Source organism: Manacus vitellinus, unplaced genomic scaffold, assembly GCF_001715985.3.
Source record: "Manacus vitellinus isolate BGI_N305 unplaced genomic scaffold, ASM171598v3 scaffold_0_pilon, whole genome shotgun sequence".
NCBI classification, from domain to species: Eukaryota; Metazoa; Chordata; class Aves; order Passeriformes; family Pipridae; genus Manacus; species Manacus vitellinus.
In genome coordinates this window covers 22,183,043-22,206,862 of record NW_021938789.1, presented here as the reverse complement: position 1 = coordinate 22,206,862, position 23,820 = coordinate 22,183,043, and the positions used below count along the sequence as shown (strand labels likewise).

The window sequence follows — 23,820 nt, the reverse complement described above, 5'->3', positions numbered from 1 at the left end:
ATTGCCTGTTTCTCGAGTATCCAGGTATTTTGAGATAGAACATCACCACACCTCCCCGATGGCAATATACTAGAAAGACCAGAAGTATGATGAAAGTTGCTAAAATCCCAGCCCCCAACCCAGCCAACAGGCAAGACATGGCCAGGCTGCAAGTGCTTTGAGACATAGTGGAGGGACAAGGCCACTGTCCAGTCTGTGCTGGAAACTGCACAGCAGACACAGCACAACTGAGAACATGTCAGCAGATCACCTGCAACAGGCTTCCATTGCACCCCAACTAAATTCTTTAAATTGTGGAAAATTCCATCATGCACTTGACCACATTAAATCACTGTAACTAGTAGCAACTACTAAAGCAACTTTCAAAGCTTTTACTAAGATTTCATGAGCTAATTTTATGCTAGATTTCCAATAACTCAATGTTTGTGCTTTAAAAAAAAAAAAAACCCCAAACCAGAATGTAAGACCACTATTCAAGCTAACTCCTACCTGCCTAGCTGGCCTTAGAGAGCAGCCAAATACATTGCTATGACTGGGCAAAAGTAGTACTTGTCATCTCAGTAAGTTTTTAAAATAAAAATGTGGAAGTTGCACAGGTTTGTTCTGCAATTTCACACTTGCCTCTGTAACCAACCTGTTAAAGAGCTTGATTTTTCTGATGATCCTGTTTTTATATCAAGATAGCATTAAAAGAAGTGCATATAAAGTTTGGGGAGCTTCTACAATTAGAGTATGGCAAACTGGTTTGGCTTTTTGGATTTTGAGCAAGAATTTTCAGCAGGATGACTGGTGGCACCACAGTTACTGTACCTGGGACACACCTGTATGAATGTCCCATAAACAGCTAAAAGTTTAGGCTCTTCCATTTCTGCCCCATTTTTACATGACCTCAGTTAGAAATGCACTCCACATAGGAGTTGAAATTCATCATGGACAGAGTGTCTCTTCTCAGGCTGTGGGAAAGAAGAGGCTACAGGTTTTGGCTGACTGGTTCAAAAATAAAAAAAAAAAAAAAAAAAAAAAAAAAAAAAAACAACCCAAAAAATCCCACCACCAAACCAATGCAGTTCCTTCAGACTAAGACATGAACATTTAGACCCAGAGCCTGGAATGGCAGCCTGTTTTCACCCCACTGTACATACCTGGTGTTGCACTTCTACAGTCTTAGAGAAAAGTGGCATTAAGGGGTTTTCTGGGTAGAGAAACTGAAGAGAAGGATTAGGGGCTGGTCTGTTTGTCATCTACAAATAGCGTGGTTAAATCTGTAATGCTTCAGCTTCAATAAAAGGCAGATTCATAACATTAGAAACCATGTCTTCTATTTTACAAGACTGCTACAGGGTAGATCTTAGTGGGTTATATAAGGCATTAGGCTCAGAATCCAACTCATCACTGAAGAGCAGAGATAAGCATGTATTTCTGCAACCCATGCATTTTCAGCACTCAACATTTTCCAAGTCTTTATAACACAGGCATTTGTCAGTATCCAAAATAAATTTAATAAACTTTCCTCACCTTAAGCATATCATCACCAGGTAAACCTTTGTGGTGGGAATTACAAGAGCCATCAAAAACAATACTGAAAATAACACAAATGGAGACACTATGTTTTATTAATACTCTTCCAGATTACATGTCTATTCCTAAAAAGAAAAAAAACAGGAACACATCTAAACCTAAGAATTCCATTACTATTCAATCCTGGGAATGGAACATTGTTAAGTTGGACCGCTTTTATTACTTTATTATTTTCCATATACATTAATATTTCAAAATTAAAAAGTCAAATCATACTAGCTCCAGCCAGATTGCATATTGAACACAGTAGGTTGTTAATCACCACACATCAATTTCCTGATAAAAATCCCTGATTAAGAAGTTTTCTCTCTAAATTAAGTTTATAAAATTCTGTGTTGGTTGGCTCAGCCATTGAATGGTATAGGAACTGCTCCCAAGTTTCTTGTTGCTTAGATTATCCAGCCTCAGGCACACCGTGGAACCAGTATCTTTGGAGGTGGAAGCCTGCAGTTTTCTCCTCAACACCTTCCAAGCAACATGGAATAAGGACAGTCTGCTTCGAGAGGCCTTAAGAATCAACTCTTGAAGAAACAGGAAAGGTGGTTGTGTGTAACAGAGGAAGAAAAGAGGAATTCTCAATATTTAGGAGAGTAGATCGCCAAACTCAGCTGAGCCAGGTCCAGCAAGCGAGAAAACCACTCAAATCCCATCACGGGAGCAGGCACCACAGCATAAACAAACCAGACAATAAGCAGATCTCCACTGCAGAAGCTGTCTGTAAATGCGTCAGTCCCATGAATCATCCGCTATAAAAAAATTCAGTGTCTCATCTTCAGCTCTTGTTTAACTAGACTTCTTTACATTATATACAAAAATGCACAAGGATAACTGCTTGATGCTTCCAATCCTTGTTCTTTTACAACAATGAAAAAATTTAAAAACCAGAGTCTGGACTTATAAATAGTGCAGAAAATGCAAATGCTAAGAAGACAATGCCTCCTATGATTGTCACTGAAAAGAAAACAGAAGCCAAGAAGAAATTAGATACCAAAAAGTAATTAACTTCTATGACATATTACAGATTTTTTTAAAAATAAATAAGGTTAATAAAATTAATAAGGTTATTTTTCCAAATAACCTTATTTTAAAATTTATGCTGCAAACAGTAGATGTTGTTTCTAGCTCAGTGTCAGGATGCCCATGTGCCAACCCACTGTCTAACTGCATCTCCAAGAATATATTCTGTCCCTTAAAAGGACAGAATTATTACTTGAGTTAGGATAAAACTGAGGTTAACACAAACTGTTGAGTATTTGGCTGTATGGCAGAAAGTAGGATACAATATTCCTATGCTGGAGCAAGCCATCACTTCAGAAACATAATTAGCATTTTTTTGCACAGTTTAGGTAACTACACTGAAAGAAAGAGTACCAAGACCATTAACTGCTTCCAATGGCCACGATCTGCTAGAGGCTGGGACAGTATTCTAGGAAAGCACCACTGTGCATGTTCTCCTACTCTTCTCTAAACAAACTAACAGGCTAAAAAGATACTTGTTTTAACCTAAGGCTATTCCTGCAGCTAAAGACCCACATTGTGCTTGGAGCATATTAAACCATTGTTAGATTAGCATTTTGTCACCAATTTCCTTGGCAAACAAACACAACAGAATGCACATTTCACTTTTAGCAGTGAAGTTGGCTTTTTACCACCGGTGCAACTACAGAACAATTATTCTGAATGAACATTTATATGAAGCAGCTTCACAGAATTATTCCTGGGAGCAAGAAATCTCACCACATCACAGGACTGACAGGGGAAGCAAACTGCAACCTAAGCTAAGGAAAAACAAACAACCCAATGTAACCGTACTGGTCCTGCCTGTTGCAGTTAGCAGGTACAATTAAAAAACATTTATGTCACACACAGAATAGCTTTTAAGGTTTGTATATGGCTAGTATAACTTGTAAGTATGCAGTTCTCTTCCTCATCTGAAGGTCTGGACTCAGAATTGCAACAGAATTTCTATTATCCACTGTCAAAAAATAAATACCAACTATTTAAAATAATGTATTTCCTTCCTCTGGTCTCCTACAAGCTAGCTAATAGTGAAGCAAAACAAGGTGGGATGGAAGGCAGACCCAAAAAGCCAACCCAAAACCCACACCAGTTTTTATGGATTTTCCAAGAGTTTTGAGAAACTCTGTTCCCAAACATGTAGTTATTTACACCACAAACATTACCAGCATTAACACATTTCTTCAGTTGGAGTGAGTTTTCACTTACCAGTCCTAACAGAAATTTTTTGTGCTATCATTCTCCCTCCAATAACTGCTAAACCAGTGCATAGACAATGTCCCACTGTTCCTCCTACTGCCACACCATAGGGGTCCTGAGGGGAAAAAAAACATCAAGGGGTAAATCAGCACTGTTGAAAACCCGCTGGTCCTATGACAACCTCCTGCCATGGAGGAGCAATGCTTGGATTCCCTGGTTGCACACTGCCAAGCAAGGAGGATATTCTCCGGTGATTCCTCTGCTCTGCTATCCAGCACTGCCTTAAAGACCAGTAACTGTACATCAGCTAGCGAGGCAGACTTAAATCTAAACCTGACTAAGATAGGGGCATATAGAATATTTCAACAAAGCAGCATCTTCAAGTCATTAAATACAGATCCAGTAATCACTCAGCTGTAGTTAAACAATCAAGCAACCTCTAGAGTGAAGGTGGTAGCTGTTGAGAAACACAATATGCATCAGCTTGAAGAACACCAACCTAATTATAAAGAAAGAGAAAAATAAATCCTTGAACTGCAAATGAAGGCTTTCAGCAGCTAAAACATCACAGGTCCTTTGCCAAGCTTCATACACTTGTGCTCCACACTCTGCCCCCTTCCATCCTCCAAAGTGCAAAGCATGAAATATTTTAAGTCCAGGGGATAAAAGCTGTCTTCAAAGTTTAATGTCCACAACAGCTTTTCGCCTCCCTGCACAACAAGCAGCTACTCAATATGTGAACACCTGCACTACATAAAGAGGTTTCTCAGATCGCCTTAGAAATCACACAGTTAAGGACAGTATATGCATTGAACACCTCAGAAATAGAAAACAATCTTCTAATGACCATGAAGGCAAGAAAGGAGCATAACTTTCTGCTACACAATAATGAATGAGGGAAAGTGGAGCTGAGTTCTCTGCTCATCTCTAAGTGACACTTCTAGCTCCAAGAGGAAAAAAAAGCTACTGCCATAACCTGAGGAATGCATGGAATCTCAAACAGACAAACGGCAAAACTGTCTAAGAAATTATATGGTTTGAAGAAAAGACAACACTGACTGCACAAAAGAACCAAAACCACAAGCCAGTGAGAAGAGGTGGCAAGCAGCAAGCAGACAGGTAAGAAACGAAAAAGAAGTACAGGTCAGAAGGAGAACTGTGCCAGCAGAACACACTTGCCTCTGGGTCAGGACCCAAAATTCCTGGAAATCCCTGTTTCCCTGCAGTCAGCAATTATCTATATAGCTTTCACTGGCAGAAGGTGGATTTCACCTGCCATTCCATTCCCTACAAGGTAACAAGTCACAATGGCTTCCCTCAGCATAGTGTCTCCAGGAGCAGGACTCAGACGCAGCAGCTGAAGCAAACCCATTCTAGTAGGACAGAGTTTTCTTTTCAGTTTCCTTAAACAAATGAACAATTCTTATACAGTAAGCTATTAAGGTGCAAAATCTAGTTCTCAGAGACTGTTGTCAGGACTAGGTTCATGAAGGCAGACTGAAGTCATTCCCTTCGTGTATGCACTAAACCAAATTATCACTTTTTTTCCCCTTCCAAATGAACCCTGTTTGTTTGATGTGGCAGGATGGACACTACTCAATGAACACTTACACGGTATTTTGTTTTCTTTTCACTGCAGAACGTATGGGCACAGCTGACTTATCACACTGCTCAAATCTCTATATTAAGATAATTTATTTCCTCATAAGCATTTCTGTAATGCTCCTGCTATATATCTTAGTACTTCACAGACAAGGACTTATCTGAATATATTATGAAACAAATGGGTATAAAACATTCCCACAGATAAAATGGAAAAGATCCAGATCATAATCATTCACTGATTTTGAAAGCCAATATCAAGATATTGTCAATTCATTTTTTGCAGTATTTGATTTGGTAGCACTCCTGTGAACACGTCATATTCTACAGGTACAACAGTCTGCAATGCTCAGCACTTCATAAACCAGATCAAAGAGTCTGACAGACACTTCCTAAGGGGACACTTCCTAATTGGACACTGAGAAAATGCAAACCAGAAGTCTACGACCCCTTGTGGAAAGATGGGCTTAAGCGACTTGCCCGGCAAACTGGGCAGAGGTGTAGTGGTTCTCTTTTTCCAAGATGGCATATAACTGCCTGACATCCTCACCTGCTGTTAGCTCTAAACACCTTCCCTTCACTGTACCAGAGACAAGAAGTTCCTACAGCTTACAGTCTCCTTCATTACACAGCCCTGATTTATCCCTAGGGAGTGTCTGAAAGTGCACGTGAAAGAAGCGTGAGTCCTAGGGAAAAAATGTAAATTATCTCAATGTATGAAAGGGCACAGACAAGCTACTTATGTTTATTAAAAGGCTGACTGTAAGCTTTCATTCCTCTGAATATAATACAGTTATATACACTCTGATCATCATGATGAGTAAAATTTAATTTACAGTATTACGCACAGCAACTTAAGAGTTTATGTTCCTTCTATACACTGTACCATATTAATTCAGATTTTTAACAAGACGTATCTTTCTAGCAGCTTTAAGTTTGATGGAATGAAAGTATCTTTTTTTTTTTAAGTTACTGAGTGAAAACCATAGGACCACAGAGCAAAGAAACATCTGTTCTGTAACATCTCTTAACACTGTAACAAAAACCAATTGATTTCAGCTGCATGATATAAAGCAACTATTTTCCGAGATGTGTGCGCAGTCCCAATCACGTAACAATAGTTTTAATACTACACAGAGCTTCAGTGCATTTATTTTCAGGTCTTGGCACAGCTGTAACACCAAGTAAAGCACAGCAAGGCAGCAGGTGCAAATCTGGCACCTCCTGCAAGAGTATTTTGTCTTTCCCACCTCTGTATGGGTAACCCAAAGAGGGCAAAAACCAGCAGACGTTCTGCAACACTCACCTCTCTGGCAGCCAAGACTATTGTTGTTAATTGGGAACGATCACCCCATTCTGCTAAAAATGTTAAAGTAAAAGCTTGAACAAAGATTGGAGAAATAAAATGTAGCCACTTCTTCTGAGGTATAGTGGTGCCTGGCCCTGATTCCACATCTCCTGGCCCATTTAATAGTTTAGTTCTCTGAAGCTGCAGGAGACACAAGGAAAAAAAAAACCAAAAAGAAATAACCATAAGACTAGAAACATCATCTAAACAACCCAAATGAAACACTTAACAGTAAAGCTAGACCTTTAGTTTCTAGAATGTTATTAGCCACTGACTGCTGCATTATCAATGTATTAGTTATATAAAGTCACCATTAAAAAAAAAGCTATTTATATGCACAGACGTGTGTGTAAATACACACACATATATATAGTTGTAATCAGCTCTGACCTCCTGGTTATTGTGCATCTTGGACTACTTGCAAATAAAGAGCCTGACCACAAAAAGAAATAAAAGTAGAGCCAAGAGTAAGCTGTTGATGTCCCCTCCACTAGTAATGCATTAAAAACACCCAAAACCCACCCACTCTATGTATATAAAGTTCCTTCTCTCCTAAGAAGCCAGGCTTGCCACAGAACTGGAATCACCTGCTGAAAGAGCCTCCAGTGGCCACTTCTGCCCGACTTACCACACATTTTCTGTGTCAGACTATCAAGACACACCTGAACACTCCAAACATGATAGTGCTGTTCTGCAGCTTCACAGCTGTAACTATTCCACCAGCTGTAATTTACAGAAAGTTTCTGACTTACTTCTTCATCTTTTTTTTTAATTTCTGCTTGAACTTCCTCCAGCTCTTCTTGACCCTCATCTGGACTCATTTTCAAGCCTTCCCGAAGCATTCGGATGCCAAAGATTGCAAACAGTGCCGTTGACACATAGTATGTGTACACACGAGGAATAACTGTGGTGGCATAGCCAAACAAAACTGAAAAGAAAACAAATACATCGTTTAAAAAAATAAACATGTGGATCATAACTGTTTTTCCCACATCTAAAAAATGTTTGCTGGCAAAGTCTGCAATCCAAATATCCACTGATAAATAAATATTGTGTCTTTTGTTAGTTTTGTATAATTTTCTAAATGTTTTTGCAAGATAACAACACTCCAGAAACTTTAACTGTTACTGGTCATGCCAGAGACCGAAGTCCACTAACACACAGACAATGCACACTAGCCAAAGTTGAGGTATTGCTATTCCCAAGAGCCAGTCCAAAAAACATTATCTTTCCCATCAAGGTCTATGGAAGTCCTCCCTTTCTCCAAGCATGCCATGAAACTACCATCTGTAACCACATAAGTTTAGTCACAGTGTATACCAGTTAATTCCATTTATGTGTTGAGTAGCATCTCTTTCCAATCTTTTATCAAATAAAGTTAGAATTACCATTTTCTACAAGTTAAATGTACCAGGCAAATCTACAAATCACCCAGCTGGATAAATCCAGGCCTCTCTTCGTTTGCCAAGTGCAAATACCTGCACATTACTATTCCCGTTTCCCACACTCCCCACAGACCTGCAATGTGACCAACTTTGTTCTTTCTTTATTTCAATGACATTGATCCTACCTGCAGACCAAAAAGTGACCTCCATGGCACATCTCTTATGGGTATTGAAGGTGATCAACTTAAGACAAAACTAAGTTCTTAAACAAGAAGACACATGTATCCAGGATGAAGTATTTGCTTTTTCACAACGTAACATCATTTAGCATGTTTTTGACAAAAAAAGGACTGCATAACTGAGAAGAAATCAAAACTCAACTTATAACATTCACGGTTGCTTGGACCATGCAGTCACAACTGTTTCTGTTGCTTTAATCCACATGCAATTAGCTAAAAGGAAACTTACTACCATGTATGCTTTCTTGCACACACTTTCTTAGTTGAAAAACATACCCAGAAATTACTACATGATCTGGAAACTAATCTGCACTGCCACTACCAAAAGTAAGAATATAAAACAAAATTAATCAGGCTTCTTACTTGGACGCACAGCACATACATACACGAGTAGCAGTATTAGTTGCACAGCTAAATAAACCAGAAGGAGTTAAACCAAACTTTTTTTAAATATTGAAAAAGTACTAGCATAAAGCAATACAAGAAACTATACAAAAACTGTCTTTTTTTAGCATTACTTACATATATAAGCACAAGCATAATGAAATAACCAGAACAATAAGCCAGCTTATTTTGTCAAGCACACTTTGAAAAAATATCCCAAGTAGTGATTACTTTGAGCTAGTGAGTTTAAGCAAGCATATCTTCATGAAATCAAGGTGTGCAAACTCCCCAGGAGTTTCCAAACTCAGTTTGTACAAAACAAGGGCACTGGAGAGAGGGGAGAAGGAAGGGGGTGGGGGAAGGAGAAGTCAGGCTCCTTTCTGAAAAGAAAGAAATAGTTGGGAACCTTTAAACTGGGGAATGGAACAAGAAAATAAAGCTTTTATGAAAAAAGCATAAAGACAGATTTGAAGAAAAATTTAGTGTAGAAAAAGAGATAGCCATAATGGGTAGGAGAAATTACATACAGTGTAAATGGAAACTGCTCTAAGACTGCAATAATTGCAGCAGTGTACAAAGCAATAGCTACGCACACAAAAATCATTCACAGAAACAGTTGCCAAGCAGCCTGAAGCCAGTGAATTGGCTGTTTCCAGTGTGTATAAACCAACCAACAGCATTTCAAATGTTTCTGAAATGGGCATGGTTAAAATGAGCACACAGACAAACTTTATGCTGCATCTGACATACCTGAAGGCTGCTCCATTTTACAATCACAGCTACGTAAGTGCCCACAGCTACAGGTTCCTCAAGTGTCACCTGATATCTCACTTCCCGCCCCCCCCATCTTCCACTTATGCAGCTTCCAGCACAAACCCAGACAGCTACACACATAGGAATACAAGTCAGACAAGGCAAATCTGTCATCATATAAAGAATCTTTTGCCTTAGGACGAAAAACAGAAGTCACCCCCACATTCCCTTTAGGCACACAAATTTAACAGGAGCTAAAAATAAAAAGGAAACTAGTGGCCCAAAAATCAAAGGAAGTGCTTAGGCTCTCGATCCCATTCCTCTTCCTTAAACTCATATTGAGGCCCAGGGAGTGCAGAGACCTCATTAGAGCCAAGAGCCTAAATAGTCCATCTGAGCCACGATCCCCAGGAAAAGCTTGACACTCTCTTCAATATAAAAAAGTGAATACACGTACTACCTGCATTCCAATTTCAGTTACGATATTTTAGTAAATATGTACCCAGCACATTTTAAGAGATAAAACAAAAGAGAAAAGAGTGCTAACCTGATAAGCATGTCATCAGTCCCAAGGCAAGCATAGCACCAGCCAGTACTGTCAGACGGTTGTACCGCATTGCCATGATGGCTGCAATGAAGAAGGTCTTGTCCCCCAGTTCTGACACAATGATGACAGATATAGCAGCCACAAATGCATGAATAAAGCCCAGATTAGTCTTGTCAGCTGACTCTTCACTGACAATGTGAACTGGAGCAACTGGTGAGGACCCTTTCTGCAAGGAGAAGGAGGAGGAGAAAAAAAAAACAAACTCAAACACTAGTTAATTAGGCTTGAATAGTTAGTACACAGAAGTACTGTGCCCTGTATTTCTCCTGTCATACCATACTGTGTAGAGTGACATTTTAAGTATATACACCTCTCATGCTCATTAATGATTGTTAACTAGTTCCTGGTTGCCACCTACCTCAAATTGCCAGTTAGGTACTTAGTAAGAGGATCAGATCACATTCTGATTATTAAAACATTACTTCACCATTCACACTGTTACCAGAACATGAGAACCACCATTATAAGAAAACATGGGGAAAGCTGCTTTAGCTCAGAGATGATTTTTAAGGTCCCTTCCAATCAACCTGCCCTGAGCAAGAATACCTTTCACTAGATCAGGTTGCTCAGAGGACCATCCAACCTGGCCTTAAGCACTTCCAGGGATGGGGCAGCCACAATTTCTCTGGGCAACTTTTTCCAGTGCCTCACCACCCACCCGTACATGGAAGAATTTCTTCCTAATATCTAATTAGGTTTCCCCTCTTTCAGTTTATACTCAAGCCAAATTTTGTGCAAGTTTTCATCAACTTTTTCTGCACTTGCTCTATGTTTGTTGAAAACTAACTTGAAGACTTTCCAGTGGTGAAACCGGACCAACACACTCTGGTTGTTCCCACTCACTCACCGAAGTGTTTACTTGTACACAAAGTAAGATATCTATGATCACAAGCGAGGCCTAAGATCTGTAAGTTGATGTTCACATCCCTGCCCAGGAATGGCTGAAAAAGCGTGTTCCAGCACATCTACCAGCAGAGACAGACTGCAACGTGTTTTGACATGGCGGCTTCCCAGCATTCCACTTTCAGCAGTGCTCCAAGTTTTTCGATGTTGATATTTAGAAGCTCCCATACTCTGTGTGACACACTGACTTCCCAGAGCTCCTTCACCCTTTGCAGGGCTGTAACTTTTTAGTTCGGGTATGTGCCCCCTGCCGTGCTCGACGTGCTACACCAAACCGTATGTCAGTTTTTTCCATCCCCGTGGGATCAGCCGGCACCAGAATCCCCTCACCGAGAACACTGTTAAACAAGTTTTAACGCAAAGGAACTGATACTAAACGTTGAGGGGGAAAAACTGGCAGATTTGGAGTAGCAACAGAACCTGCTTTCAGCTGCTTCTGGAGGGGAAAGAGAGCACTGACGCCTTTTCCATGTCGGACCTAGATGTCCCTCTTTTAGCAGAAAAGGGGAAGAACGCGGTGGCCCTGCAGCCCTCCCTTTTCCTGCCGAAAGCGGGGGATTTCGGAGCCCGACGGCCCCCGGGACGGCAACTCGGCGCGCGGGCCCCGCCAACGCGCCTGCGGCGGGGGGCGCGGGCCCGCCGCCCCGGCGGGCTCAGCCCGGGGGGCACAGCGCGGCCCCGGTCCCCGCCTCACCTCAGCCCGCGGTTCCGCTCCTTCGCCGCCGGCAGTGGCGCGGCGGCGGCTCCTTCCTGCCAGGCTCTTCCTCGGGAGTGGCGCCGAGCGGCGCCGGGGCCGCCAGCAGCAGCGCGGCCGCCAGGCAGCAATTGCGGCGGCCCGCGGGCGGCGCGGGGACCCCATGTCGGCCGAGCGCGGAAGCGGGGGGGGCGCGGCGATGCCCCGGTAAAGGCCCGCGTCACCGCCCGCGCCGCGCGCCCCGCGGCCGCCCCCCCGCTTCCCCCGCCGACGGACGTCCGCCCCCCGCCCCGCCGCCGACAACGGCGGGGGGACCCACGGACACGCCGCCCTGTCCCGGGGGCACCGGGCGGCTCCGCAGCGGCTCGGGTCAGACCCGGGCGTGGGTTTCCACCCCTCCTCCGGCTCCCGGCGTCCGCGACGGAACGGCAAGGGCGGCTGCGCACGCTCCCCGGGGAGCGGGCGAGTCCGAGCGCGTTCCTCAGTCGTTCGGAGCTGCCTGCGGGCAGGGAAAGGGCGCTGCGGGACGGGAGGCAAAGAAGCGGCTGCGTAAGGTGGCTAAAAACTCGCCTAGAAACGGCCCGGGCGAGTCCCGGCTTCGTAAACGGCCAAGTGCACAGCAGCGCTTTGGGCATGTGTGACCCCAGCACCGCCACAAGCCCGGGGCACGGAATCACAGCACCGGTCAGGTTGGAAGGGACCACAGAGGGTCATCTGGTCCAGCCTCCCTGCTCAAGCACATTTGCACAGGATTGTGTCCAGACGGTTCTGGAGTATCTCCAGTGCAGGACACTCCACAACCTCTCTGGGCAATCTGTTCCAGTGCTCAGTCACCTGCACAGTAAAGTTCTTTCTCATATTCAGGTGGAACCTCCCGTGCACCAGTTTCTGCTCTTTGCCTCTTGTCCTATTTTTAGGCACTACTGTGAAGAGCCTGGCTTCATCCACTTGGCATCCCCTTTTTAGATACTTACATATGTATGGATGAGGTTCCCTCTCAGACATCTCAAGGCTGAACAGGCCCAGGTCCCTCAGTCTTTCCTCATAAGAGATATTCCAGCCCTTAATCATGTTTGATGCCCTCCACTGGACCTACTCCGCGAGCTCCATGTCTATCTTGTGCTGAGGAGCCCAGAACTTGACACAGTACTCCAGATAATGCTCTCCCCCGGGACCCCAGGAGGGCCATGCATCCCAATGCTCCCTCCCCTGGGCAAGGACAGGAATGTGCTTCCTGAGAAGCAGTTTAGTGAACAGGATAAGAACACTAGTTTAACAGGACTTGCTTGGAGACAGGCCAAAGGAGCCTCTTGAGAACCACTTAAAAAAATAATATGGAAAGATGTGGTCCCAAGACAGGCCTGTTGATGCTCCATGGTGGTGTTGATGGAGAGGGAAAGGCATGCAACAGCCAAGAGAGGCACATTTTGTGCAAAGTGATTGCTTGTGTTTTGCAAATATATTAGATCAATTTTGAAAAATCATACAAAATGGAAATAGAAAGTATAATAACCTTTTAATTAGGCAATTCATAAGATATACTACAGTATAAAAATTCTTCTTATATACAAAATAATGTATGCATGTAAGTAGACAACATGCTGAAACGCTAGCATTCATATGCTACATCACACAAAACTGATCATTCAGTATCATGAGAAGGACCAAAATATTCAATAGTTAAGTGCAAAAAAAAGCCCTGTGCTGAGTGACATCATCTCCCCAGTAAAGAATTTCTTTGCAATGCTTGTCAGGTACTGGTTTCTGTGTGCTCTCTGCCTCAGCAGTTCATTATATCTGTTTAAAATTTGTCATGGCCATCCTGCACAACTGCCCCTTCTAACACATGAGAGATTCCAATAACCCACTATAAGGACAACAGAACCATAACCAGGAACAATAATTTTCTGCAAATTCTCTTCTACTGTTTCTCTAGACAGAGAACCTTCCACAATTTTCCCAGTTTAGGGATAAAGGGAAATTTTTTTTTTCCCAGTTTAGAGATGAGTGAAAATACTTTGGTGCAGAAGAGGTAATGCAGAGAATGGGTCTGTTTATTTCCACTGCTGAGCATGAGTCATTCCTCCACCACAGATTTCTCCACAGTTTTTGTGCTTATAGTCATAAAGCAGTGACTGGTTTTAATTGTCAACAGGGAAGCACAGAAAGATACGAAATTTGCCTCCCTCTGAAGTGATTCAAAGAAAAGAGACTAGGAAAGAAATACGCTTAATTTGTCAAGACATGAAATACAGTAGTTCAAATGATTCTTTGCACCCCCTTTTCATTAATTTTCACAAATATTTGGACTTGCCACACAACAGCAAGTGTTTTATGCACAAGACATAAAAGAGCCAATTAGCATCTCTTCACTTTGAATTTAAGCCTTCAGTAAACCTTTTTTAGCTCGTGTGATACACAGAGACATTTCCCCAAACAAACTGGTGACATGAATGGATTGCCATTAAAATTATGAGCTTTTAAGATAGAATCAGAGAAAGTGTGTGGTTTTATCTGGGCTTTAATATACCATAAATCTCTTATTCCCTTATAGAAAACATTTCCCACTTTAATATAGCCTAAAGATACTTTAGAAAAAATATTCTAGAAAACATGTGGTATAAATGCTTTTCGATGCTTTGGGTAGGAACGGAAGTTTTTCTCATAGAACTCGTGACTCAAAACAGCAGCCAGTGCCTGGTTAAAAAGAACACACATCACTACACACCACCACGTCACATTTTGAAATCCAAGCATGATGGCCATAGAAACATATATAAGCAGCTCTGCAAAATAATGAGGGCAAGACACGCTCTCAAACCAGTCTCCGAAAGGTACATCGTAGCCCAGCCTTACAACCTTTCCTGCAAGGAAACAGAAAGAAATTAATTGAGAACATGCATTTAACAAACTTTTCTTCTCACAATTACAGAACAATATGCTTACAAAAGTTATCATCATCATCATCATTCACCTCCATCTGATCTGGCAGCTTTGCACTTAATGAAATAAGATGCCACCTCTGGCTATGCAAATAAAGAGTAAGGAAACCTATTTTTAGCCCACATGGAAACAGAAGTGAGGTCCCCAAGGAATGGCACAAGTTGTAATCATCAGGATGTGTCTGTCCTTAGAATGCTAGAAGCTAGAGCTTCAAGTTCTACAGAACTATATAGACACACCACACCCCTTCCCCCTAGTTCAGCCATCCGATCTCTTTTCCAAACAGCCTCATTTCACCTATCAAAAGTCTTATAGAGAACAGCACACTAAAGGAACTGAAAGACATTCATTTTTAAGGTATTAAGAAGCTACAGAAGCCTATTGAAACAACCAGGAAAAATTTTCCAAGTACACAATTGACAGGAATGAAACATCTTACCTGATTTGTTTTTTCTAAGTTTAGCTAGAATTACAAGACATCTGTGTTGGTGAAGAGAGGCCCAAATGTACATCGTAATTCCTACAATGTGATACCAGCAGATCTGCACAGAAAGCTCTTTTCCTGAATTAAACATGGTTTATTAATATACAGCCAGGAAGTAACTTCCCAAATATTATTTGAAAATACTATATACATTTTTTAAATGTTACTGTCTTACAAAATTCTACTAGTTAGTCTCTAATCCCTTGAAAGTTGCTTTTAAATCCTGCATCATTTAAGTGCCCAGCTGGCAGTTCATTTCCCTTAACTGCTCTATACTAAAATACATAGTTATTAATCCAGTAGCTTGAAGTACAGCATGATGTAGAATGATACATAACTGATAGCCTAAGACCTCAATATTCAACACTATTTGTAACTATTATCATCCTAATTAAACATATTGTCATGGCTCAGGTCAACATGTAAGTACAGAGTTTTTTGTCTTGTTAACAGTGAGATACATATATACACACACCTACACACACATACACAGAGTGTGAAACATTTAGGTCTTCAAAAAAGTGATAACTGTATGAAGGATGATTTCCAAAGTACAAGCCAATGCACCGCCTCTAAGAATCTACGGGATGTGAAAAGTAGAACAGAGGTTCAGAAAAAAAAAGGTTTTATCTAGACATAGGAAATCTGAAGGTTCTTTAAAAAAAATCCCTGGATTATACTAGAACTGATGTGGTTGGAAATGGTTAAAAACTTCACTAAACTTACATACTTGGTAATGACTGCCTTACAAAAATTAGTCATGGGAGGAGTGCTACAACCAACTCATGGTTCATCTATGCAGCGCAGTGGAATGTGTTGGCAGAAACAAGCCATAAAATACAAATTTCTGCTGTATTAATGGAAACAGTACGAGAGAGAGAAGAGACTGAATCAAGGCAGAGCAATGGCAAGTTCTTAATGGAAAACAAAGGAGGTGGCCAAGAAGCCTTGCAGACTCACAGCAAAGCTTACAACAAAAGAACCAAACTTGCATAGTGTCATTTGAGAACTGGTACCAATTACTGTCCTGCATAAAGCATATGTATCTCAATGCAAAACTGATTGATAATGATCCTTAAAAGTATCTCTGTGAGATGTTTTTCAGGAAATAACTGTGATGGTTAACATGAAAGTGTGTGTTTGTGTATAACACTGGCTGATCATATGATATACTGAAATGTAATTACTTTGAACTATGCCAGTAAGTATTTTTATGTCTCGTCAGTTAACACACTTCTCAAACAAGCAACCCTCTATAGGAAACAAATGGGAGCAAAACTGCATCTTTGGTAATAACTCAGCAGGCACTTACCAGTCCTGACATTAGCAGGCACTTGACATAGCACAGTTGAGCCAACGGCAATGTAGAAACCAAGTCCATAGTAATACTGCACAATATGAATGAAACCATTGGAAAACACACTGGTCCAGAGGCATTCTGCAAGCCTTCGACAGCTGTGCAGCCAAAGGAGCAGGAGAACCAGGAGAGCAGAGGAGTACTCACTGTCTGCTTGCAGATAAAAAATAGCAACTTTGAGACAGATAGGAACAATTTAATCTGTACAGTGCTTCAAAAAGGCTATTGCTTCTCCTCCCCACAGCAAAATTTTAGTCTCATTTTAAATTAACTGGCGAAAATATTTGTACAGGTGAGGCACTGCTGACCACAGCAAGATTTCTTCCAGAAGGTACTAATGGCACCTTCTGTTAAAAGGACTGCTGACAGCCATCATATCCATAAATTAGAATGATTTCTATATTGAATAATTACAAAGGACAAAGGCACTTGGTATTCCAGGAAAGTACTTGGTGCCTAGTTTAAAAGCAACTGATGAAGTAGCACTTGGATGCACAGCTTTGGTAACAGAGTTTTCTAATATTTATATGGATGCATCATAATAGCTGGAACACTTACCCATGTCCTCGCTCTGAGAATCTCTGCCAAGAGCACGGTGCATGTCCTGAATCCATGATGGGAGTGACTCTCCAAGGAACTCAGCTCGGAAGAGCCAGTACAGCAGACTGCCATTCCAGACCACAGAAACCACATAAAAGTGAGTAAACCAGCTGTGGGAACAAAAAAGGTCTTCATTAATGTATTAATGTTCTCATTGTTCCTTAGTTGGAAATGTAGCTGCAGGACGTGCTTGCCTGATGGTGAGTACATTCCCTTTTGGTGCCCACGTGAATAGTAGAGAACTCAGGAACCAGTGGTACCAAGCAGTAATAACCCTAACACGTTTTCCCCCAGTGAAACGCTGCCTGGAATAACCTCTAACTTAGCTTACATTACTAACCATGACTGTGCTAAAGAGGAGAAAGTGCAAACCACACATTGCAAAGGTATTCCTCAAGACACAACTAATCATGATGTACACAATGTTTTCTTTATAATTTACACCACTTAAAGCACATCCAAATTAAGTTTCTGGGCGTTTCCAAGCTGCTGCACGTCACACCACTCCCACTTTTCTCAATTCCAGTAGGTGCACTACACAACATGTTAAAGTTCATAAATTACAAACGCAGATGGTAAAAGGCATCCAGAAGTAATTACTCTGCTCTAAGTATCTTTCCCCTCTGCAAATTCAAGGTCTGCAACAATCATATAGAAAAAAAGCTGTGACCATCAACACCACTGAATGATTACAGAGCAAGACCACATGGGTTTTTTTGAAGAATAAAACAAAGAATCTCCCAACCCTGTAATGCACTTATAAAAGCACACTATGCATTACTGAAATGCACACATGACAGTCAAGGCAGGTAACTGAATTGAGTTAAAGAGCCTGTAATATCCAGCTCAAACTAGGTGATCCAGTATTTCCTTTTGCTTTTAAAATTAAAAGTCCTTCTGGCTATGAATAAAAAGCAGGACCTGTGGAAACACCTGCAAAGAGCTAAAATACGTCCCATGGGAAGATGCTGAAGGCCTTGACTTGACAATGCAACTGTAGGTACAAAACTAGGATATAACTGTATAGTCAAGAGAAGACTGTATTTCTGTTAAACATGGAAACTTTTCTCTCGGAGGAGTGTAGGGGTACAACATCCTTGCTTAGAGAAACCAATTAAAGTGACCCCCTTCCAGAGCAGCTCAGGTATCTCTCAACAGCACCACAGAGATCACAGAAGTAGTGAGCATCCCTGCATGCTCCAGAGTGCCTTGCCCATTAGCAGCTGGTAACTCCTACACATGATCACTTCTCCTCAGTTCCTTCTACAAAGCAGAAACAGCAACATTCGCTCTGCTGATCTGCAAGAGCAGAAGTAAAATTCAATCCCTCTCCCTCATTTTCTGTTTATAAGACAAAGAGAATTTGTATATTGATAAAAACTCATTGCCACCTCCAAGTTTCAAGCTCTTTCCCTGCTGTCCTGTTACTTAGTAGAATCATATCTTGTCACTCGCCAGGGAACTTTCTCCACAGACATTGATTTTTGCTACCAGCACACAAACAAGTCCTGGCAGCTCAGCAGACACATGCCCTGTGAGCTTTCAGCAATCCCAATTACACTGGGGATATATCTGACTTACAGAGTGAACCAGCACTACAGTAAGTACATGTGCCATACCTTAAGGAGAGGAATTTTCACTATTTGCCAAATATAACAATGAATCAAGACAGAACAGCAACATTAAAAACAAGCCCAGGCTAGTGAAAATATAAGGGTTGTTTGGAAACAAGACACAAATGAATAGAACAGAAAATGCCTCAACGCGTTCAGGATCTTCTCTATTCCTTCAGCTAGAAGTGTTATGGATTCACTAATCAAGTAACAGAATTGCTTTGTAGGTGTTGAGAGCTCAAGATCAATTCTCTGAAAAAGTATGTTCTTCGGTCACCCTCCTCCCTAAGAAGGAGTGTTGGGAAACTTCTGTTGGAGAAAGACCAACTCAAACAAAAACTCACCTAAAGAATGTGGCACTTTGCAGTACACTTCAATTAAGACAAAGCCTTTATAAGCCCTTATTTTTGCTGAGGGTACTGCAGAGTTTAAACATGTCCCTGGATATTTTCTGCATCAAGAAGCCTGATAACCCAGATATTACATTACAACCTTTCCATGAATAATATGCTGTGTCACAAACCTTTTTTTTCAACATTTGGTTTGAAAGCTACGTATGTAAAATGTCTCAGACATTATAAGATTGCTACATTACTGGTGATCAGATCTTTTAAGCAGCCTCCCAGTCCTGTCCTGCTGGCCTTGCAAGATCCTGTCTTGCCTATGTTCAAGTCAAAGACTAGTTCTTAGTTCTAGTAATGAATCTCACCTGATCAAAAACTAAAAAATTCCATAATATATAATAGCAGAAACATTTTAAAACCTTTAAATGTGATGTTTTCTCCCTCCTTCATAATTATTTATTAAACATCTAAACATATACATATATTTCATTGTATCAAACACCTATTAAGATGTGTTCGGATAACACGGTGGATCTTTTGCCTCATCAGAGACTGTTCATGCAGGGTCTAGATCGCTACTGTTCCCAAGGTGTTATTAGTATGCTAACTCACATTTTAAAAAGAAACCTTTAAGGGAGAAGGCAATGTCTGACAATCAGTGTGAGACAGTAAACCTGCAGCATATTTGCACAGAGTTACACTCAGGATTCCACGTCCCCAGGTGCCTGACCTGAGTCTTGCAGGACGGTTTGTTTTACGGATCTCTCATGGGGCTGGGAATCAAGGGATTAGGCTTTTGTTCCCATTTAGAACACAGATTCTGTATGACCGCTCGCAGTCTCCACGCTCCTCGGTTCCACATCTGTAAAATCAGAGTAACACTTCTGCAACAAAGCTGAGCTCAACTCTATAAATATCCGCAGTGCTCTCTGCGTGTGCTGTTCACTGTCTCGACCTTCGGCTGCGCTAACCGGGACACACTCACGGTAATCGCCGCGCCGCTGCAACAGCGGCAGGAGCCGCCCCTCACCTCTTGGGCACGAGGTAATTAAGACTCCAGCCGGGGGGCCTTGTCTTCCCGTAGCGAATGAGCTCGTGGAAGAGGTCGGAGACCCCGCCGCGACCATCGGACCGCCACGCCGGGGCCCGCAGGAGCAGCAGCGCGGCCAGGAAGGCGACGGCCGGCAGGGACCAGGCGGCGGCCAGCACCGGCAGCATCCCCGGCCGCCCTTCGCTCCGGCCCCGCTCCGCCCCGGCCCGCCCACCGCCGCGGAGCCTCTTCCGCTTCCCGCTTTCGGGAAAGGTGGGGCTTTGTCGCCCGGCCCGGGTAGTGCTGGGCGCTGTGGCAGCTGGAGTGGCTGCGGGGTGTCCCTGCAGCTGGCCCACAGAGCTGCGCTGGGGCATGTTGTCTATCTACTTCAGCAAAGCCTTTGACGCCGTCTCTTGGAAAAGCTGGCAGCCCACTTGGACAGGCGCGCTCTTCGCTGCGTCAAAAACTATCTGGACTGCCAGGCCCAGAGAATGGTGCTGCATCCTGTTGGCAGCCGGTCACCAGTGGTGTTCCCCAGGGCTCAGTGTTGGGCACAGTCCTGTTTGATATCTTTATTGATTATCTTGATGAGGGGATCGAGTCTACTCTTAGTAAACTGGAGGACAACACCACATTGTGCAGGAGCATTGGTCTGCTGGAGGGCAGGAATGCTTTCCAGAGGGATCTGGACAGGTTGAATCGATGGCCCAAGGCCACTTGTATGAAGTTTAGCAAGGCCAAGTGGCAAGTCTTGCAGTTCGGTCACAACAACCCCCTGTGGCGCTAACAGGCTTCCAGAAGAGTGGCTGGAGAGGACCTGGGGGTGCTGGTCCACAGCTGCTGAACATGAGCCGGCAGTGTGCCCAGGTGGCCAAGAAGGCCAATGGTATCCTGGCCTGTATCAAGACTAGTGTGGCCAGCAGGACCAGGGAAGTGATGGTGCCCCTGTACTCAGCACTGGTGAACCTGCATCTCCAGTACTGTGTACAGTTCTGGGCTCCTTATTTTAAAAAGGACACTGAGGTGCTGGAGCATGTCCAGAGAATGGCAATGGAGCTGGTGAAGGGTCTGGAGCACAAATCCTGTGAGGAGTGGCTGAGAGAGCTGGAGGTGTTTAGCCTGGAGAAGAAGAGTCTCGAGGGTGACCTTATCACTCTCTACAACTACCTGAAAGGTAGGAGTTGGTCTCTTCTCCCAGGCAACAGGTGACAGGACAAGAAGACATAGTTTTAAGCTGGGCCATGGAAGGTTTAGGTTGGGCATTAGGAAGAATTTCTTCACAGAAAGGGTAATTATAGACTGGAATAGGCTGCCCAGGGAGGTGGTGGAGTCACCATCCCTGGAGGTGTTTAAGGAAAGACTGGACATGGCATTTAGTGCCATGATCTTCGTGACATGGTGGTGTATTCAGTCATAGGTTGGACTCAATGTTCTCAGAGGTCTTTTCTAACCTAATTGATTCTGTGGCTCCAGGTGTGTGGGTGCAGGTGGGTGTGCTCATCTCAATTGCATGCTTAGTCAGCCACTGCCTTGACGTTACATGTGTGTGAGGTCCTGTGTTCAGAATTTTATTCTAATAAATGTTCAGTTTCGTCATGACCAGAAGGAAAGCCTTTCTTTGGCTTTCTTTTGTCCAGAGACACCAGGAAGCCAAACCAGCTTGGCACCAAAGGGAGGCGGTTCCCTCTGACCCGCAGTGAAGCATGTCCTGCTCACAGCCCTCTTGCACGTCAAACTTCCTGTTGCAAGAGAAACTCAAGTGTTACTTGGTGGGCACCAGTTAATGATCTTGTTAATTAGGGGCTAATTCATTGGCTAATTAATTATGAGATGGGGAACTCCCCTTCATGCCATGACTCCATGTACCTCCCACTCTCCCCAGCACTCCCAATGCCCAACTGAAAGGCCCATCACTGGGGGCTTGTTCTTACCCGGAGCTGCTCAGTCTTAGTAATTAATTAATGATCTGATTATTTAGGGGATGAGGCAGCTCCTCCAACCCTGACCATGGCCCCAGACTCCATCCTCTTCCCATCCTCCCCACTGTTCCCAACACCCAGCTGGGGTTCGTTGACCTCCCAAGACCCATCGTTGGAGTCCTGGAGACTATGGGGTCCCCAACCTCCCTCCCAGTCCCCACCCCCCTGCTCATCCCAGCAGCTGGACCACCCTTCAGCATCTTCTGACCTTGCCACTCTGCTCCCCATTGGATGAAGGTCTATGTCCATCTGGGTACCACCCTCTAATCCCACGTTGGAGGATTTCTGGGAGAAAACCAGCGGAAACATGAGTTTTCCCACACTGTTGCATCACTCCCTGCCCACCTGGGAGCTGCCATGAGCAATTCTGTGATATTCTATGTCCCCATCTCTGTTCAGTTGTTGTTTTATCTGACCAAATATCACAGAGTCAATTATCTGCCTCACTGCCTCCAAGGAGATACTGAAAGGTATTTCAAACTTTTCATTATATGTATGAGAAAATTAATGGTGTTTATTCTGGGCATATTTAAGTTAGTACTTATTAATGCTCTTGAGTAAAATAAGATTTTTAAGTCAAGATTCTCAGAAAAAAATATTTGGATTGTATTTCCAAGTCTTTAAATATAGAACAACCCAATTTTATTAGTATTTAGCACTACTTCAAACCATCATGAAATCAGTAGATTAAGAGAATAAGGCATTGGGCACCACCTTGCAGCTGACTGAGATTAAGGCCTGAATGGTGTTCCTTTGACTTCAGGAAGAACTGTTGATACCGGTTGCTTCCACAATGCTGGTGTGGCTGCCTCTATGGTGGTACCTCCCAAGATATTGATGACTTTTTTCCCACTTGAGATAAAGTTACATCATAAGCGCTTTAATGGTATCCCTAGTAGCTACCAAACCCATATAGTATCTTTTTCCTTTTTTCTTTTTTTTTTTTTTTTTTTTTTTTTTTTTTTTTGTGGTGTAAATCGGGCTTGATTTAAAGCAAATTTTATCTTTTACCAATGTACTTTCCTAAGTAGAGGTATAAATGTTCCCTAAATTATTTTTACATATGTGACAGCATTAATCCATTCACTGATAAGTGAATCCTGCAAAGCAGCACATGCTCAGCTGAAGTACTCATGACATCAATAACATTCCTTTGAGGAAAAAAAATCATTGGAGTTCACATTTTCTGCTAAAACATGTGTTGGTAGCTCTCTGGTTATATCTGCATACATAATAATTATAATAAATATGTTATAGTAGGTATGTTAAAGTCAATATAATTTATGTCAGCGTTTGGCGCTCAGTCTAATGCTCTTCTCAATTCAGTATAACAATCCTCAATCTGGTTCAGGGATTTCATGGCCATGTGGTTTGGGTAATTAGCAGAAGATTAAGGTATCAAGCAGGTGGGTGGACTTTTGTGGGGAGTGGGAGGGAGGGGCTGGCCATATGTGGGTCATCCCACAGCTGATGAGTCAGGGGAATGGAGAGCATGTCCAGGCTGTGCTGGAGAGAGGGAGGGGTGTTGCCATCACTGCTCCCCAGCCCCACACCTGGGGAGCTCAGTTAGCAGCTGCTCTGCCATGCTTATCTCTGCATCCCACGTGGCCACGTTTCAGAAGTGCTGCTGAGGTGGCTGGTTTGGGCAGAGGAGGCCCTGTGTAAGCAGGGGCCAACCACATCAGCTCTGCAAGCAGTGATGGAGCAGGACAGCCTGTGGGTCACAGTAGTGATGTGCTTCTGCAAGTCCTGACTTGAGG

General features: G+C 42.8%; 2 protein-coding genes across 4 annotated transcripts; both read right to left on the bottom strand.

Annotated features, from left to right (window-relative positions):
• Positions 1-1,586: 1,586 nt before the first annotated feature.
• On the bottom strand, positions 1,587-11,875 carry TMEM165 (transmembrane protein 165). The gene is made up of 6 exons (XM_029962814.1): positions 11,711-11,875; positions 10,054-10,279; positions 7,498-7,673; positions 6,704-6,886; positions 3,805-3,910; positions 1,587-2,529 (listed from the first exon to the last, which is right to left on the bottom strand). Exons 1-6 carry the CDS (start codon positions 11,873-11,875, stop codon positions 2,453-2,455), a joined length of 933 nt encoding a protein of 310 aa, XP_029818674.1. The 3' UTR covers positions 1,587-2,452.
• Positions 11,876-13,207: 1,332 nt separating this feature from the next.
• SRD5A3 (steroid 5 alpha-reductase 3) lies at positions 13,208-20,269 on the bottom strand. Of its 3 annotated transcripts, none has more exons than XM_029962887.1 (5): positions 20,082-20,269; positions 17,053-17,204; positions 16,450-16,647; positions 15,093-15,215; positions 13,208-14,574 (listed from the first exon to the last, which is right to left on the bottom strand). In XM_029962887.1, the coding sequence occupies exons 1-5, from the start codon at positions 20,267-20,269 to the stop codon at positions 14,315-14,317; spliced, it is 921 nt and encodes a 306-aa protein (XP_029818747.1). In that variant the 3' UTR covers positions 13,208-14,314. The 3 variants fall into 3 exon arrangements, with proteins under 3 accessions (XP_029818747.1, XP_029818753.1, XP_029818749.1); XM_029962889.1 differs by having other exon boundaries at positions 14,301-14,574; positions 16,450-16,644; XM_029962893.1 differs by lacking the exon at positions 15,093-15,215.
• Positions 20,270-23,820: the final 3,551 nt, after the last annotated feature.

What these genes read in the sequence shown, in the direction of transcription:
- TMEM165 (XM_029962814.1), bottom strand. Translation starts at nt 11,875, where the DNA reads ATGGGGTCCCCGCGCCGCCCGCGGGCCGCCGCAATTGCTGCCTGGCGG. An exon ending in TTAAAAAAAAAGATGAAGAA is followed by an intron (nt 6,887 to 7,497) that starts GTAAGTCAGAAA and finishes TGTCTCCTGCAG; the next exon opens with CTTCAGAGAACTAAACTATT. An exon ending in AAAAATTTCTGTTAGGACTG is followed by an intron (nt 2,530 to 3,804) that starts GTAAGTGAAAAC and finishes TTTTCTTTTCAG; the next exon opens with TGACAATCATAGGAGGCATT.
- SRD5A3 (XM_029962887.1), bottom strand. Translation starts at nt 20,269, where the DNA reads ATGCTGCCGGTGCTGGCCGCCGCCTGGTCCCTGCCGGCCGTCGCCTTC. An exon ending in TTCTCAGAGCGAGGACATGG is followed by an intron (nt 16,648 to 17,052) that starts GTAAGTGTTCCA and finishes TTTATCTGCAAG; the next exon opens with CAGACAGTGAGTACTCCTCT. An exon ending in GCCTGCTAATGTCAGGACTG is followed by an intron (nt 15,216 to 16,449) that starts GTAAGTGCCTGC and finishes TGTTTAATTCAG; the next exon opens with GAAAAGAGCTTTCTGTGCAG.